This window comes from Blennius ocellaris (assembly GCF_963422515.1).
Source record: "Blennius ocellaris genome assembly, chromosome: 15".
Classification (NCBI taxonomy): Eukaryota; Metazoa; Chordata; class Actinopteri; order Blenniiformes; family Blenniidae; genus Blennius; species Blennius ocellaris.
The window spans coordinates 11,942,549-11,956,251 of NC_137664.1; the positions used below are offsets into that span (position 1 = coordinate 11,942,549).

Here is a 13,703-nt window from a genome sequence, read left to right on the forward strand (position 1 = left end):
ACCAGGAGAAGCCTCAGTTTCTACATGGATCCGATTTCTTCAGATAATCCAGTGCGACATGCTCCATTTCTATAAGGCGATATATCTGAAATGCATTAAAAAAAAAAAAAAGTCATGTATTCGTGCAACAGCAAATTAAGTTTTGTTAGGTCTCCTGAAAATTATGAAATCAAAAAACTGAATAAACTTATCTTGTTCAAAGAGAACAGTGTGACCTTTTCTTATTTGAATCTCTGTGACATGAAAGAAAAAATCCAAAATATAAACATTTCATTGGAATAATATCTGGAATTTCTCATGTGTCACTCGCTCCTGTGCTGCCTTGAATTTTCAAGTCTTGAGTAATAAAGGTTGAAAAGCAGTAAATGTCAAATATAAATTTATTGATACACAAATTGCTTTTGACAGGAAAAATGAGTTTGCATGAACATTTACTTGACATCCTTCCACAGTTTATTCAGACTTGTCAGAGTAATAGTCCAAACACACACTGGGGCCCAAAAAAGGCTTTGCACTGAGAAATTAAATGTCATTATACTCAAGAATTCATGTCACAAGTTCTTTTTGCAATATTTCCATCACATAATGGGGGAAAGGGAATTCTATCAACTGTATAGCATTAGAAATGATCGCTCCATACACATTGTGGCAGAGGACATATAGTGTTTCATCAGAGTTTCACATTTCCCATATAAATCTTTGTTATTAAGCTGAGCCACTCCTGAGAACCACCATTCCAATGATGAATGGCCTCATGGGCAGAATCAATGAATCATTCCACATTAGTAAACATTTTGTGCTGAACGTGCAGCAACAAACATCTGAGAGGCAAGTGGGAGTCACACATATGATCTCCTGCTTTCACGTACACACCCTGGATTTGGCTTCAGTTCACAAACTGTGCGAGACGAGTGGAGGTTATCCTTCAGTCTGAAGTGAATTACCATAAATTGGAGTAAACAAAGAAAGAAAATCATATTTGTAAATAGAGCGTTGGAGAACTGTGTGTAGATTGTATAAAAGATTTCATAAATTCACATAAACACAAAAAAATTACTATACATAACAGCAAATGTAATTTTCAAGTTTGCTTTAATCTAGACTTCTTATGAATTGCCCTTAGAAAAGCTTGGTGAGACAACGCTAATCAAATGCGAGACAATTCTCAAGTAAATATCTGTACATTTCTTGCTTCACTCACTTCTCTTGCAGCCACGAGATGATATTTGCTTTCTAAAATATGAACTGATGAGTATAATCTGACTTTTAAAGCTCATGGCTTCACGGATCACGTCGACTGTATCGAAACAAAATGTGATTATTCTCATGCTGCTGGAAGAGCAGACTGTACAAAATGTTGATTCTGATTTGTTGCTCTCATAAGACAAAATGAGAGTTCTTGCCACTGCTTAAGAAAATAAATTTCGCCACGCTAAAAAAACAACAAAGCTGGAAGAATTGAGTTTGCAAACAGTAGCGACAGCAGATTAAATGTTGTGAGAGCAGCATCGGGGACATGGTTCCCAAAACAAAAGCGGTTATATCCATAAAAGCTGCTTTGAGATAACGGTTGTCTTCTTTTGTCAGTCTTCAGCAGAATTTACTACACTGGGCCTTAGGGGTGTTTTTTTTTTCTCCTATTACCTCCAATATTGATAAACTCTCAGGATGCCTCCCTCAGGTTTTGATAGCATAAGACAGGTAAACCTGATTTTCGTCATCCCTATCGGTGTCAGGCACTGTAATCTCTCTTCACCTGCCTGTAAGGGAGACTGTATCATCTGAGAGTTATTATAACTCTAACACAAGACACTGTGGCCTCACAGGGTCCATTAGAAATGAAACATGCGGCAGTAAAACATTATATATTGTAGTGCACAATGAGGACAACGTTAAAATTAATAGGTTGACGGTAAAATCTGAGAGCTTCGAATCATAATAATAATTTATTGGATTTACTTTAAGCAAAACACACACATACGCAGGGTTGTAGCAATATCTTTGTGGGGCCTTCTCATTGACTAATGATGCACTGGCATAGCCTCTGACTTGAACCTTCAATACAATGTTACGTTTGATCTAAAGCCACATCTTTACCTGCAGAAAGTGGGGGATCCTACATGTTGTGCGTCAGTTCTCACAAGTGTGTTGTGATCTCAGTTTTTAGACCGGGTATCGTGGAAAAACCAGCCCACTCACACACACAGATTGTGTTGTGTTCTTTTTTTGGTTGCTTTGCTACAAAGGCAACAGCTGTGTGTGCTTTGTACCAAACATCACCCCACACACCTATAATCATGATAATGAATGCCGTCCAAATGCTCACTGTGAAGCCTGCTGCTGGAAAGATTAAGACTGTAAGTGAACCCATGACTCCACTGTAAAATCTGTGGAAGTCACAGATTATAAACCCATTAAAAGCATTTCGTTAATTTGACTGATTTTGTTTAGGCGTACAAGGGCAGTCTAGTTCATGAGTATGAATACAATTATTTGTGTACTTCACTTTAGTCAAGGACAGCTAACGGTCGGCTGTGGAATGACTTCATCTGTTTCAGTTTAAAGAATTGAAAGTTTGATAGTGAGAGGCAATAAGACTGGTTTGATCCAACACATTAGTTTTAAAGTGTTAACTGCTTACATGAAAAGGCACGCTATAACACATGTTGATATGAGGGGAGTAACAACAAAAAAATTGTCTTTTAGATGGATTTGAAACACGTATGATGACTACATTAGACATTGACGTCGATTGCACTTCAGCATATTCTGTTTGGAGCAGCTCAGAGGGCAGTTGGCTAAAAAGGAGAAAAAAAAAAAAAAAAAAAAAGAATTCTGAAAGGCAACATTTTATATAGTCTGTAAAGAACAAGCTAAAATCAACTTTCAGCATCAGACTAATTGTACCAGATTGGCACCGACTTTAAAACACACGCTAGACCATCTGAAAAAGGTTCTATTTTAGAATGGGCCTGTTTGATCATATAAACTTCAGCTTTATCAAAATGACACATAATCCAAATAAATGCTCAACATTGAATGTATACAACAGAGGTGTTAAGATAATTTCATCCATTTGAAAAAACAAAGTTGTACATTTCATCATGTGCGTTTCTCCTTTTTCTTTTGTCCACATTGGTGGCTCCCCTCAAGCGTAGATGCCCTTCACGCGTTTATTCTCAGGGTCGAATGGAGACTTGAGGTGGGCTTTGGCCTTGTATGTCACGCCCATCCTTTCCAAGGTAAACTCACCGCTCTTTATGAAATCCGCATTGACCTGATAGAAAAAGGCAGAAGAAAAGAGCGAGGGAGACGGTGACTGAGAGCATGCACATGAATGAGGAGTAGGAAGGAATATGAATTTGGGTGTGATAAGAAGACAATGTGGATTAAAAGGGAGAGTGAAAATGACCCACTAATCCAGTCGTAGAAAAAAGAAAAAAAACAGAGTGCTGCAGAACAGACAATTTCAAAGCATCCATATCTGTCAGAGGAGAACCGAGCAGGAGTTATAACACCATGGAAGCAATTAATTCACTCATGAGTCAATGTGAGTTTCATCGTAACACCGAGAGCTAATTTCCACGGACCGACTCCCTTTTCTCTCCCTGCAGCCCTCCCACTGATTTTGTCACTCCATCTCTTTTACATTCACACGCAGACACCAGGTTGTATCACTCGTTTTCTTTTGACATAAACCAGTCAAGCCAAATCAGCTTTATTTATATAGAACATTAAAACAGCTGCGACTGAAGCTAAAGTTCAAATAACAGACAAGTGATAATTACAACAAAAGAGGAACTAACACTTCTTGCCTCAAATTCAACTAATCCAGCAATATAACTGATATGTTGGATGAAATGTGTTAGTTACGTTTAGTTGATTGTCGACTTAACATTTGTCTGGGCACAAAGCCTCGACCCAATCACTCACACATAAACATGCTGCTTTTACCTCAAAACATCAACTTTACTACTATTTGATGTGCCGGTAAAAGCCCACCCAGCATGGCTGTAACTCATTTTACATAACTCACAACTCCACACACTGCAATAATCCACCACGAAGAGGTCAATTACAACATCAACCTATAGAAAGAAAACCTTCTCTTATTTGGTATTTTGTCTCACTTTTCAGAATTAGATACAGCTTCAAATATTTCAAGTCAAAAGTAGCTATTACATAATGATAAAATGGGACTTCATATGTTCAATTTAAAAGAGATACGGTATGGTATGGTAAGAGCCCTCTCGAGAAGGAAATATAGCCAATTTAGCCAAGACCTCACTTGTTGAGAATGCAAACCACACTTTGCATGGCCACATATTTCCAGAAAATGTGCATGGTTTATTTTCCTTCACCCGATTTATCAAAACAGGAGAGTGAACAGGCCAGTGAACATACAAATTTGACAGAAAATAGTGCCTTTCATTTATACAGACTTTATGGAGAGTACAGTTACAGTGAAAAGATGAGAGGATGAGGAAAAAAGTCAAGCGACATCAAGCCTGTTGCCAGGGCAGAGATAATATATAACGCTTGACTTGTAAAGAGGATCAGGTGTCCTGTCACTCAGTGTTACACAGCGCAGCTTTAACATTCACTGCTCGTGTCGCTGTGAATGTGTTTCCAAACATTTGTCACCAACAAAGCAAAAGGTCAATCCATTCTGTTGTGTGGATGATTGCTGAATCGATGAGCACATGCAAACACAAACATGTTTCCATTAAACCAGAACTGATTGAATGAGTTTCGCTTTGCTGGCTTGCACGGCTTTAGACAAACAAGCTACTGGTTGGATCAAGTGGGCATGGCAGAGGGGAAACATCTCTGCTGGATTGGAGAAATGTCTTGGTCGACATCAATCAAAAACCCCAAAATATAACAGGTCAGCTGTATGGGTGGTATTGAGAGATATGTAGTAATCAGGAGAAATAAAGACTATATAATTTCATATAATCTTCATGGGTGTTTTCATACTGAGGCTTATTTCCACAATTTCAGTGGATGTCACATGTGACTTACATGTACTTACTGCAGTTAAAATGTCCCATTATCTACCTTCACTCTGACCTTCTACCAAGTGTTTACCCACCCTTGTTCAGAAAACTTGGCAGCAGAAATAGAGGTAAGTGGGAAATAGCACCTTTTACTACACCTTAATTCTCTAATCCCTACATCTCGCAGAACTAAAAAAAAAAAAAAAAACTACACCTGCTGATGTTTCAGCTCGTCTGTTGGATGTTGAACTTGTTATTCTGTGCATCAGTGTGATAATCGTGAGTGTCTAACACTGAACCGTGCCTCTCGGTTTCTAATTATATTTGTTTTTCTACAAATTACAAAAGAAGGTAACAAGAAATACAATAACATAAAATTCACAAATACTGAAAAAATTATAATTTAAAGAAACTTTATCCACCTTTACTCCAACTTATCATCAACTCAAGAGATGTTTTTGCTTGTGTGAAAATGCTAGAGATATTGTTAAATAAACATCTTTTAAAGCTACTGCCACCTTTCTTGAGATGTTTGTTTAAGATACTGCCACAGAATTTCACACTATCCATGACAAATGGGCTCATCTAAGCGTGCTTGTAAAATGTTATTCAAATTCATGTTCAATATGAGACCAAACTTACCGCAGAGAGCTTGTAACAACGGAAATTAATTAAATGTAGGAGGTGCGTCTGCGCGCGCGCGTGCGTGCGTGCGTGCGTGCGTGCGTGCGTGTGTGTGTGTGCGTTCTTACCACTCCTCCAGTTGGGTTGCGGATGTAGCCATAACCGATAGTTTTATCAATAAAAAAGCCATAGTCAGAGCGGCGCAGGTGACCAACAGGAACTCCGTTGCGGAAAATAGCCTCCAGGCCAAACATGGGCACTTTTCTAGAAATGAGGAGAGGGAAAAAAAGAAAAACTAAAATTAATACCTTCTGAAGTGATTGAAAAAAACATGAACTGTGGAAAAACAAACAAAGAACACTGGGCTGAGTCCTGTGGACCAATAACAATAATGATGAGAAAAGTATCTCTATTTCAAAGCAAGTAATGAGTGAATACAAAATATCGCAATAAAAAAACAAAAAAAACATGAAATAAGGAATATTAGAACAACATTTTCCTCAATGAAATCCATCCTTCATCTGTGGCTGAGTTTTTGATCTGGATTGATTCACTATTTATGTACATAACAGCAAGGGAACTGGATGGAACCTGGCTTAACTACGGTAAACCTGTAAGCCTAGACTTGGGGCAAAGATAAAGATAAATAAATACAAATAATAATCATAAAGATAAATCTCTGTCATAGCAGGAGAACAGTGTCCACTTCTATAAGCAGCCAACTGATAGGCTGAGGTGGAGACAGAGACATTTGCAGGTCCTGAAGTTATACTCGTACAAATTGTATTTCAGACTGCCAGTCTTACAAATTTTTATACACCTTTGCAGATCTGTGCAAGTCATTCCATACACCCACAAGCAATTCTCATTATAGACAGAAAACTTTCAATTTGTATCCAAAAATACGTACAAGCCTCCAACAGCTTCTGTTAAAAAAAAAAAACATCTCAGTGCCTAAACTACAGTAAATCAATTAAATCTTGTCATTAAAACACTTCCCTCATTTTCAAATTTCTTTGCAATCACAAAACAGTGTCAACGAGAACTGACTCATCGATGGTGAAGCAGACGATACGCCTCTTCAGCCCCTCCTCCTTCTGTTTATCCAGGATGTCACGGCCCTGGAATGGGATTGAACTCTTCAGTTTGCAGGTGAAAGCCAGTCCCGCCTCCAGTGGTGTGTCATCGGGGCGCAGGTCAGCATGCCAGTGTCTGTACCCTAAAGGAAGTTGCAAGATGGAAAGCAGCAATCTTAGTAAAATTATTGCAAATAAACGTTATTGAGCAAAAACTTCCTTGACTGGTTCAAACCAGCCTTACACGCAACATTAACGTTAGCGAGTTGTTTTGTTTACTCGTAAAGTCTCGGTAAATCAGGGCCTGAACTGGCAGTGCATGACACACACTTCGGCTGAGCATTACCTTTCTCTATACTGAGCGAATCGATGGCTCGGTAGCCAGAGTTGATGATGCCGTGTTTCGCGCCAGCAGCCATGACTGCATTGTAAACAGGAAGGCAGGCGTCTTTGGGAATGTGCAGCTCCCAGCCGAGCTCGCCGACAAACGACAGACGCATAGCTCGCACCTGGACGGGAGACGGGGCAGAGAGGAGGTGATGGATGTGGACGACCAAGCTGTCCTGGCTCTTCTTGTGCACAATAAACTCAAAACGTGCTCGCAAACACGCACGCACACAACCGATTTTCAAGACCCAAATGTAACGGAAACGCATTTTCAGACTGAACATTGGATTTCACATGCTGGAGCAGGATAAAAGCAGCGCCGATTTAAACATCAGTCGAAAAGAATGAAAATAGATGCAAGGAAGAGATAAGATGTACAAAGAAGGAAAATGTAATCTCCTTGGAAATGAATGTCGTGCCAATACACTAAAACTGCACTGGAGGTGACAGGTGGAAGAAAACGACGTGTAATGAAAGCAGAGAGAGACGCTTCAAGGGAAAAGTGAAAGTACTTTCTCACATTCAATACACCAAAAAAAAATCATATATATATATATATATATAGCAAACTGTATTTTTGCTGAATGGTAACATTTCTGTACCAGAAATCAAGTTGTATTTATGTTTCTAAAAGCAACGTCTGAACTGTATCTTCCTCATTATGGTAACCTGGTGAATTAGTGACAATGTGATAAAGAAAATACAATCACATATAATGTTGGAGGCTGTGTAGAGTCACGGTCAATGATCACTGATGTTTCATGGATCAGAATAACAATTCTGGAAGATTGTAAACAATATTATGAGAAAACATTTCTGTATATTAAATACCCGATATATTCTCTGTGATGTATATTGGAAAGAGTGACAGGAGTCATGGAAGAATATGAATATTTGATGAAATGTCACTTCAAGCAAGGGAAAACTATCAAAAGTAATTAGTTGAATGTAAATGCTCAGTGACAATGGATTGAAATTGTCAATCAAAATTATCTAAAAGTTGATGAAACAATATGATAAGATGGAATGTGACACCAGCTAAAATTAATCTTGGAAGCTTTTCAAGATTACTGTTGTTGCTTGTGTGCTTTTGTATTCGTAGATTGTTCGATAGTATGTTTATGAAGAGAATATGTAAAAACTAAAACAAAAGAAACATCCTGTGAAACAAATTTCTCCTGAGAAGATGTGAAGGCATTTAAATGTTTAAATACTGGCAGAAAGGGACAACGGGTCAAATACAAATCATAGCAGGGAGGAAAAATGTGAGGAGAAAAACTTCTTCCAACAGAGTCCCTCATGTGTGCGGTGAGAAAGAGCCAGGCCATCTGGTCTGTAAGGGATCACCCTGGGCTCCATATGTAAGGCATGAAGCTCAGGGGAGGAAAGTACATGTAGATCCTGGCTTATTCACAACAAACACTAGACATGCAAATGACAAACCTCAAACACAGAGATGCATGCACGACAATGTCACTCATACTTTTACCATGCAAATTTTTTTTCTTTTTTTTTAATATCCCAGTACGCTCACACAAGGAGCACAGCAATGCATACAAACATGAATTCGTATGACCTGACATGCAAGCCAACGCTCTCACAGCCAGAGACGGGAAAGGAGAGCGAGAGAGAGCGAGAGCTCAGAGTCTAATGAGCTATGAGGGAAGCAGAGGGCAGGGAGAACGCTGCTCTCACAGCAGTGCAGCCATTAAAATGTCACCCAGACAAGGCCAGCAACCAGCTGGAACGCAACACAACTGACGCGCCCGCACACATGCACAAATACTCCTGCCGAGCCGCGAGAAGATGCTGACTGGGATCACCAGAGCGTTGCATAATTCATGCGAGCGCCGGAAAGGCGGCACGAGTGTGTGTGGACATATGTGTCGCTGCATGTGCTGGTACAGCATGCTTTTTTTATAATCTGAGGCGAGAAACACCTGAGAGGTCAGTGCACGAGGTCGAGGCTAAAGACCACAATGCTGCAGTTTACCTGCAAACAAATGGGTATTACAGTTGTAAATATGTAAGAGAGCTCTAAGTGTGAGACTTTCCTGGAGAATGTGAACAACACTGTGGTTGTCTGTGACTCGACCCCAGGGGTGGCAGGTGACAGGTAAAAAGTGGGAAGAGGAACAGAAAACATTTGGACACGCTTGACTTGTAAGTGAATCAAAAGGAAGCCTTGAGGAGAAGTCATCCGTCTCCTGCCATCAGCAGCCTCTGATCTCTGGTGACTGAAACCTTTGAAATAATAAACCTGTTTCACTCAACGTGATGTGATTTGCAGGCGGGAAGTGTTTTCTAATTAACTGCATTTTTCCATTTAAACACTTTTGACAAGGCTATTTTGAAGCAGACAAATGTACCACATCCAAATATTGCAGGAACGAGCTGAGACACGGCATGCGTGCGTGCGTGTGTGTGTGCGTGTGGTCACCTGATGTCCTGCTGCATTGACGACTTTGTGGGTTGAGAAGGGAAAAGCTTCATTGCTGAGATCCGTGTCCAGAACCTCCTGTAAAACTTCACGACTGCAAATAAAAACCAGAGAAAAAAAAAAGAAGTCAAAAACAGTATGGAAGTGGGTCAATGTATTTCCTATTTTGCAAAACAAATCTATGTGCTGATGAGACAAAGCGTTTTCTCTTTAGAGAGAGCTAAAAGTGCTGTGTTTGTCGAACACTGATTACTGCTCACAAACCACTTGAGAAGGAGATAAAGAGTGCTCTTGGTTGCAGAATAAATCACAGCGTGCTACTGTGCATTTATCTATGGGCTAACTGCCCAGGAAGACAATTATTTATTCAAATTGTTGTGTTACTTTAGTGCATTTAAATTTAAGAGTGTCGTGCTGTATTTGTAAACCAATTACACAAATCTCCAGATGCAGCTTAAAAAAAATTGAAGACAATTTACTGTTGTATAATTTTACAATTTTTACACATTACCTAAAAAATCTCAAACCTAATTTGTGTTCTTTAAAATGCTGGCTTATGTCATGGATATCCAAAATAAATAATCTTGAAATACTAGAATATTTGATAAATTCTTGTTTTTTCTTGTTTCAAGAATTTCTCTTGAGGATTAATCAAGTATTTCTATTCCTTTTTTTCTCTTACAGCAGGGGACTGCTGCAGGTCCCAGCAGCTCCCCGTACCACTGCACAACCACAGGCACTGTCTCCCAATGCGTGCAGTAAAGGTTAATTATGAATAGGAGGGGTTAAATGCAAATAAACAATTCCACCAAGGGAATCAATACAATAGTCTTTCTTCTGTCTTTTTTCAATTTTTTTTTACCAGAGGCTGTAATCATCACAAAGTTGTGAAAAAAAAAAAAAAGGATTGAAATGTTTTAGTTTAGATTGCCTAATCTTTATTTTTTGTGTGCATTTTCATCAGTGCAGTAAACATATTTCAGTGTATTTCTACATGCATGTTCTGTATGTTTCTTGAAGCAGAAGTGGCTTTATCGGAAAATGCACTCGCTCAACACACACACACACACACACACACACACGAAAGTCAATATTACATAAAGATGAGTCAACAGAAAGAAAAGCACTAAGTTTAGCCGTCTTTGCCGTTTGTGTCTTTGTGAGTGGGCAGGTGGAGAATACAATGCGTGAGGCCGTTACTGGGAGTTATTTTTGCACTAGTGTGGCAAGAAATCAGGGTCCGAGATATTTGGGTATCGGTTCAGGTTGTGTGCATGCATCTTCGTGTGTAGGCGGGTGGTTATTATTTTCCCTACAAAGCAATCGATGCAGTCATAGATGAACGTGGAAATGTGAACATGAGGATGCTCATATATGTGCATACATTTCTCACACTTGAGCTTGTGTGCGAGAATGCACACGAGTATGAATTCATAGGCGCCTTTTTATTTTTCTCCAGGCAGCTCCTTGAATTTCTGTCTTCCTCACTGAACTCACGAGCCCAACAGCAAAGGCCAATTAGCTATATATAATCAGTGAATTGCTTTAGTGTGTGTGTGTGTGTGTGTGTGTGTGTGTGTGTGTGTGTGTGTGTGTGTGTGTGTGTATTTGGGGGCAACTTGTAACCACCAATTTGTTTCTCTGGCTTTCCACGGAGCTGTGGCTCTCAGCTGTGGGTCTGAGGATGCACACAAACATGAGCTCCTCTGAAGGACGTCGTGTAATTTCATCTATTATGCACAACATTCATAATTACAAAGCAAAGTGGATGAGCACCCGTCTCGCCATGCTGAAACCCGCTGCCAAGTCGTGTGAGAGACGAGCTGCAAGTTTAAAGACTCCTTTCCCCAGAGGATTTGAACGAGACATTTCATAGGGGGGGGAAAAAACACAAATGAAATTCCATAAACGCTGTAATCTTCTACCTTCTTGAGCTATAAAGAGATCAATTTGCTTCGTCAGAAAACAAACCCAAACATTGGAGGAGTGATTTTCTGCAATTCCTCAAATGTGGATGAGACAATGTGAATGAGCCAGAAATCATTTAAGTGCTGAGCAGAGAGGGGCAACGCCGACGCCAACCTTGTACCAACACACATAAACACCCAAACATTCAGGAGCCAAGTGCACTCTGGCTGCTCAGGAAAACTCAATGAGATCCATAATCAACATCCCATTATGTATGTGTGTATCCGTAATCAAACCCAGACACACACATGCATATGGGCTGCTGCTGGTTTTCTCGTTTGACGTAAGCAATAAGTGCAACGCAGGAGAGAGGAAAAATGATAAAGGCAACTGAAGAAAAGGGGGAAGAGGGGTGAGAGGTAGATACAGTCTACAGGGACTGAGAGAGGGAGAAAAAAAAAACGAGGAGATGAGAAAAGCCTCAAGGAGAAGATATCGACAAAACCCACACAGAGAACAGAGTGGACTAACCCTGCTGCCGGTGAAAGGGAAGAACAAAGACACACGGCGTTGAGGTGGGGAAGAGAGGAGGTGAGAGGGGAGGAAGAGATAGATGAGGAGTGCAGAGAATGAGAAGAGGTAAAGGTGGCCTGGCGTGCTCTTTGAGTCAGGAACAAAGGGAAGCTGTAGGAAGCGAGATTAAAGTGACAAGCTTCAGCTAGCTCCCGCGTCCAAATGTGCAGCAGCAACTTTGCGCGATGCTGTGCACCGTTGCTCCTCCACACATGGAGAAAGCATTGGACGAGGCTAAAAACAGGAGTGCAGTGACATTTTCACTTCAGAGAGTGATATTTTAGCTGCTTTTCTAGGGGGAAAAAAAAAGTCGAGATTATTGGAGCAAGAAAAGTGTAATAGCTTTTTCGATGAATATGTCAGACAAAAACAATGTATAATGTCCTCTTTAAATCGTTGAAATTACAGAATCAAACCAAATCAGATGGATTTCAATCCTCCTTGAGCCGAGATTTTCCCAGTATCTACAGTGGTGGAAAAAATGTTTTGGGACAAGCTTTAAAATTTGACAAAAAAACAAACAAATACAAATTATTCATTTGTTTGCTTACAAGAAAACTAACAAAACAAAATTCTTGACAGTTTCAAGATGTCAGTTCTCAACAGTGTCGAAATCATAGTCAACAAATTACAGAGAATGTGTTGAAAACTGAAGTCCGTCATCCGGCGGGTTTCACGGCACAAGCAGATCAGGATGCTGATCGTTCGTCAGTATTTCTGCATTGAATCCAGCTGCTGAAGGACTGCATCTGCACTTAATGGCTGTGTGGCGGCAGCTGTACCCATCTTGGCTGAGAATCTGTATCTTCAGGCGTGTTTCCTGTTTTAGGCACACCATCTGAGGCCACTGGTGGTTCAGTGTGTTGCCCAAGGACACCTCGACAAATGGCTCAAAAAACAGATACAGCAAAGCAGACCACAGCTGCTGAGAGTGTAGATATTGATAACCATTGAAAAGGACCAGAATGTAGCAGTACAAAGTGACGTAATCTTGCTTACATACATGCAAACGGATAAATAATGCAGATGGTTTTATTACGTCCTTGGCGGACATAAATGAAAACAAGCTTTTTGATAGCTTCAAGAGTTGAAGGCAGAATAATAAAGAAGCCTTCCAACGTCTGATCTCCATTTGAAAAAAAAAAAAAATCCAAGCTTCGCTGCTGTGGATGTCACTGAACAAGACAGGGGTCTGCCGTGGGACTCCTGTTACTCCTTTATGAGAATAAACTTGAAGTGCTTCCTAATCTGGGGTCCAGGATCCATGTGGAGGGTTTCCAGTGATCCCAGTGGAGGGAAATCGTTTTCAAGGCTCCAGTTTTTATAAAATAGCATGACCCAATAGTATTATGTAGTTTCTGCATAAATGTGAACTATATCTACATCAATAGCCTGGTTAAATACATATATCTTAAATAACTACTTTTTTAAAACCATCACCTCAACATACTATAGTTTCATTAAGATGCCACACTGGAATCATCTGCCTGGCTTTGAACCACCTTCTGTCTGAATGATGACGAGTTAAACAGGCTCAGATTCATTTAAGGGGGGATGGTAGAGAAGCATGTTTAAAACTCTTCAAAAGGTGTAAATTGCTTACAACATAAATGCAGCAAAATTAAATTTTTTCTTATCAATACCTCCCATCCTCATATGGTGCAAATCATCCACAAGGAGAGAGGCAGGAGTTCT

General features: G+C 39.9%; 1 protein-coding gene across 1 annotated transcript in view; it reads right to left on the bottom strand.

Annotated features, from left to right (window-relative positions):
• Positions 1 to 379: 379 nt before the first annotated feature.
• Positions 380 to 13,703, bottom strand: part of sardh (sarcosine dehydrogenase) — a 49,699-nt gene continuing 36,375 nt past the window's right edge. Inside the window, exons 18-22 of the mRNA XM_080509724.1 lie at positions 9,528 to 9,621; positions 7,047 to 7,209; positions 6,675 to 6,843; positions 5,753 to 5,888; positions 380 to 3,277 (exon numbers count right to left, since the gene is read on the bottom strand). Coding sequence (XP_080365850.1) covers positions 3,149 to 3,277; positions 5,753 to 5,888; positions 6,675 to 6,843; positions 7,047 to 7,209; positions 9,528 to 9,621 — 691 coding nt within the window. The 3' untranslated portion in view covers positions 380 to 3,148. The remainder of the gene's footprint in view (positions 3,278 to 5,752; positions 5,889 to 6,674; positions 6,844 to 7,046; positions 7,210 to 9,527; positions 9,622 to 13,703) is intronic.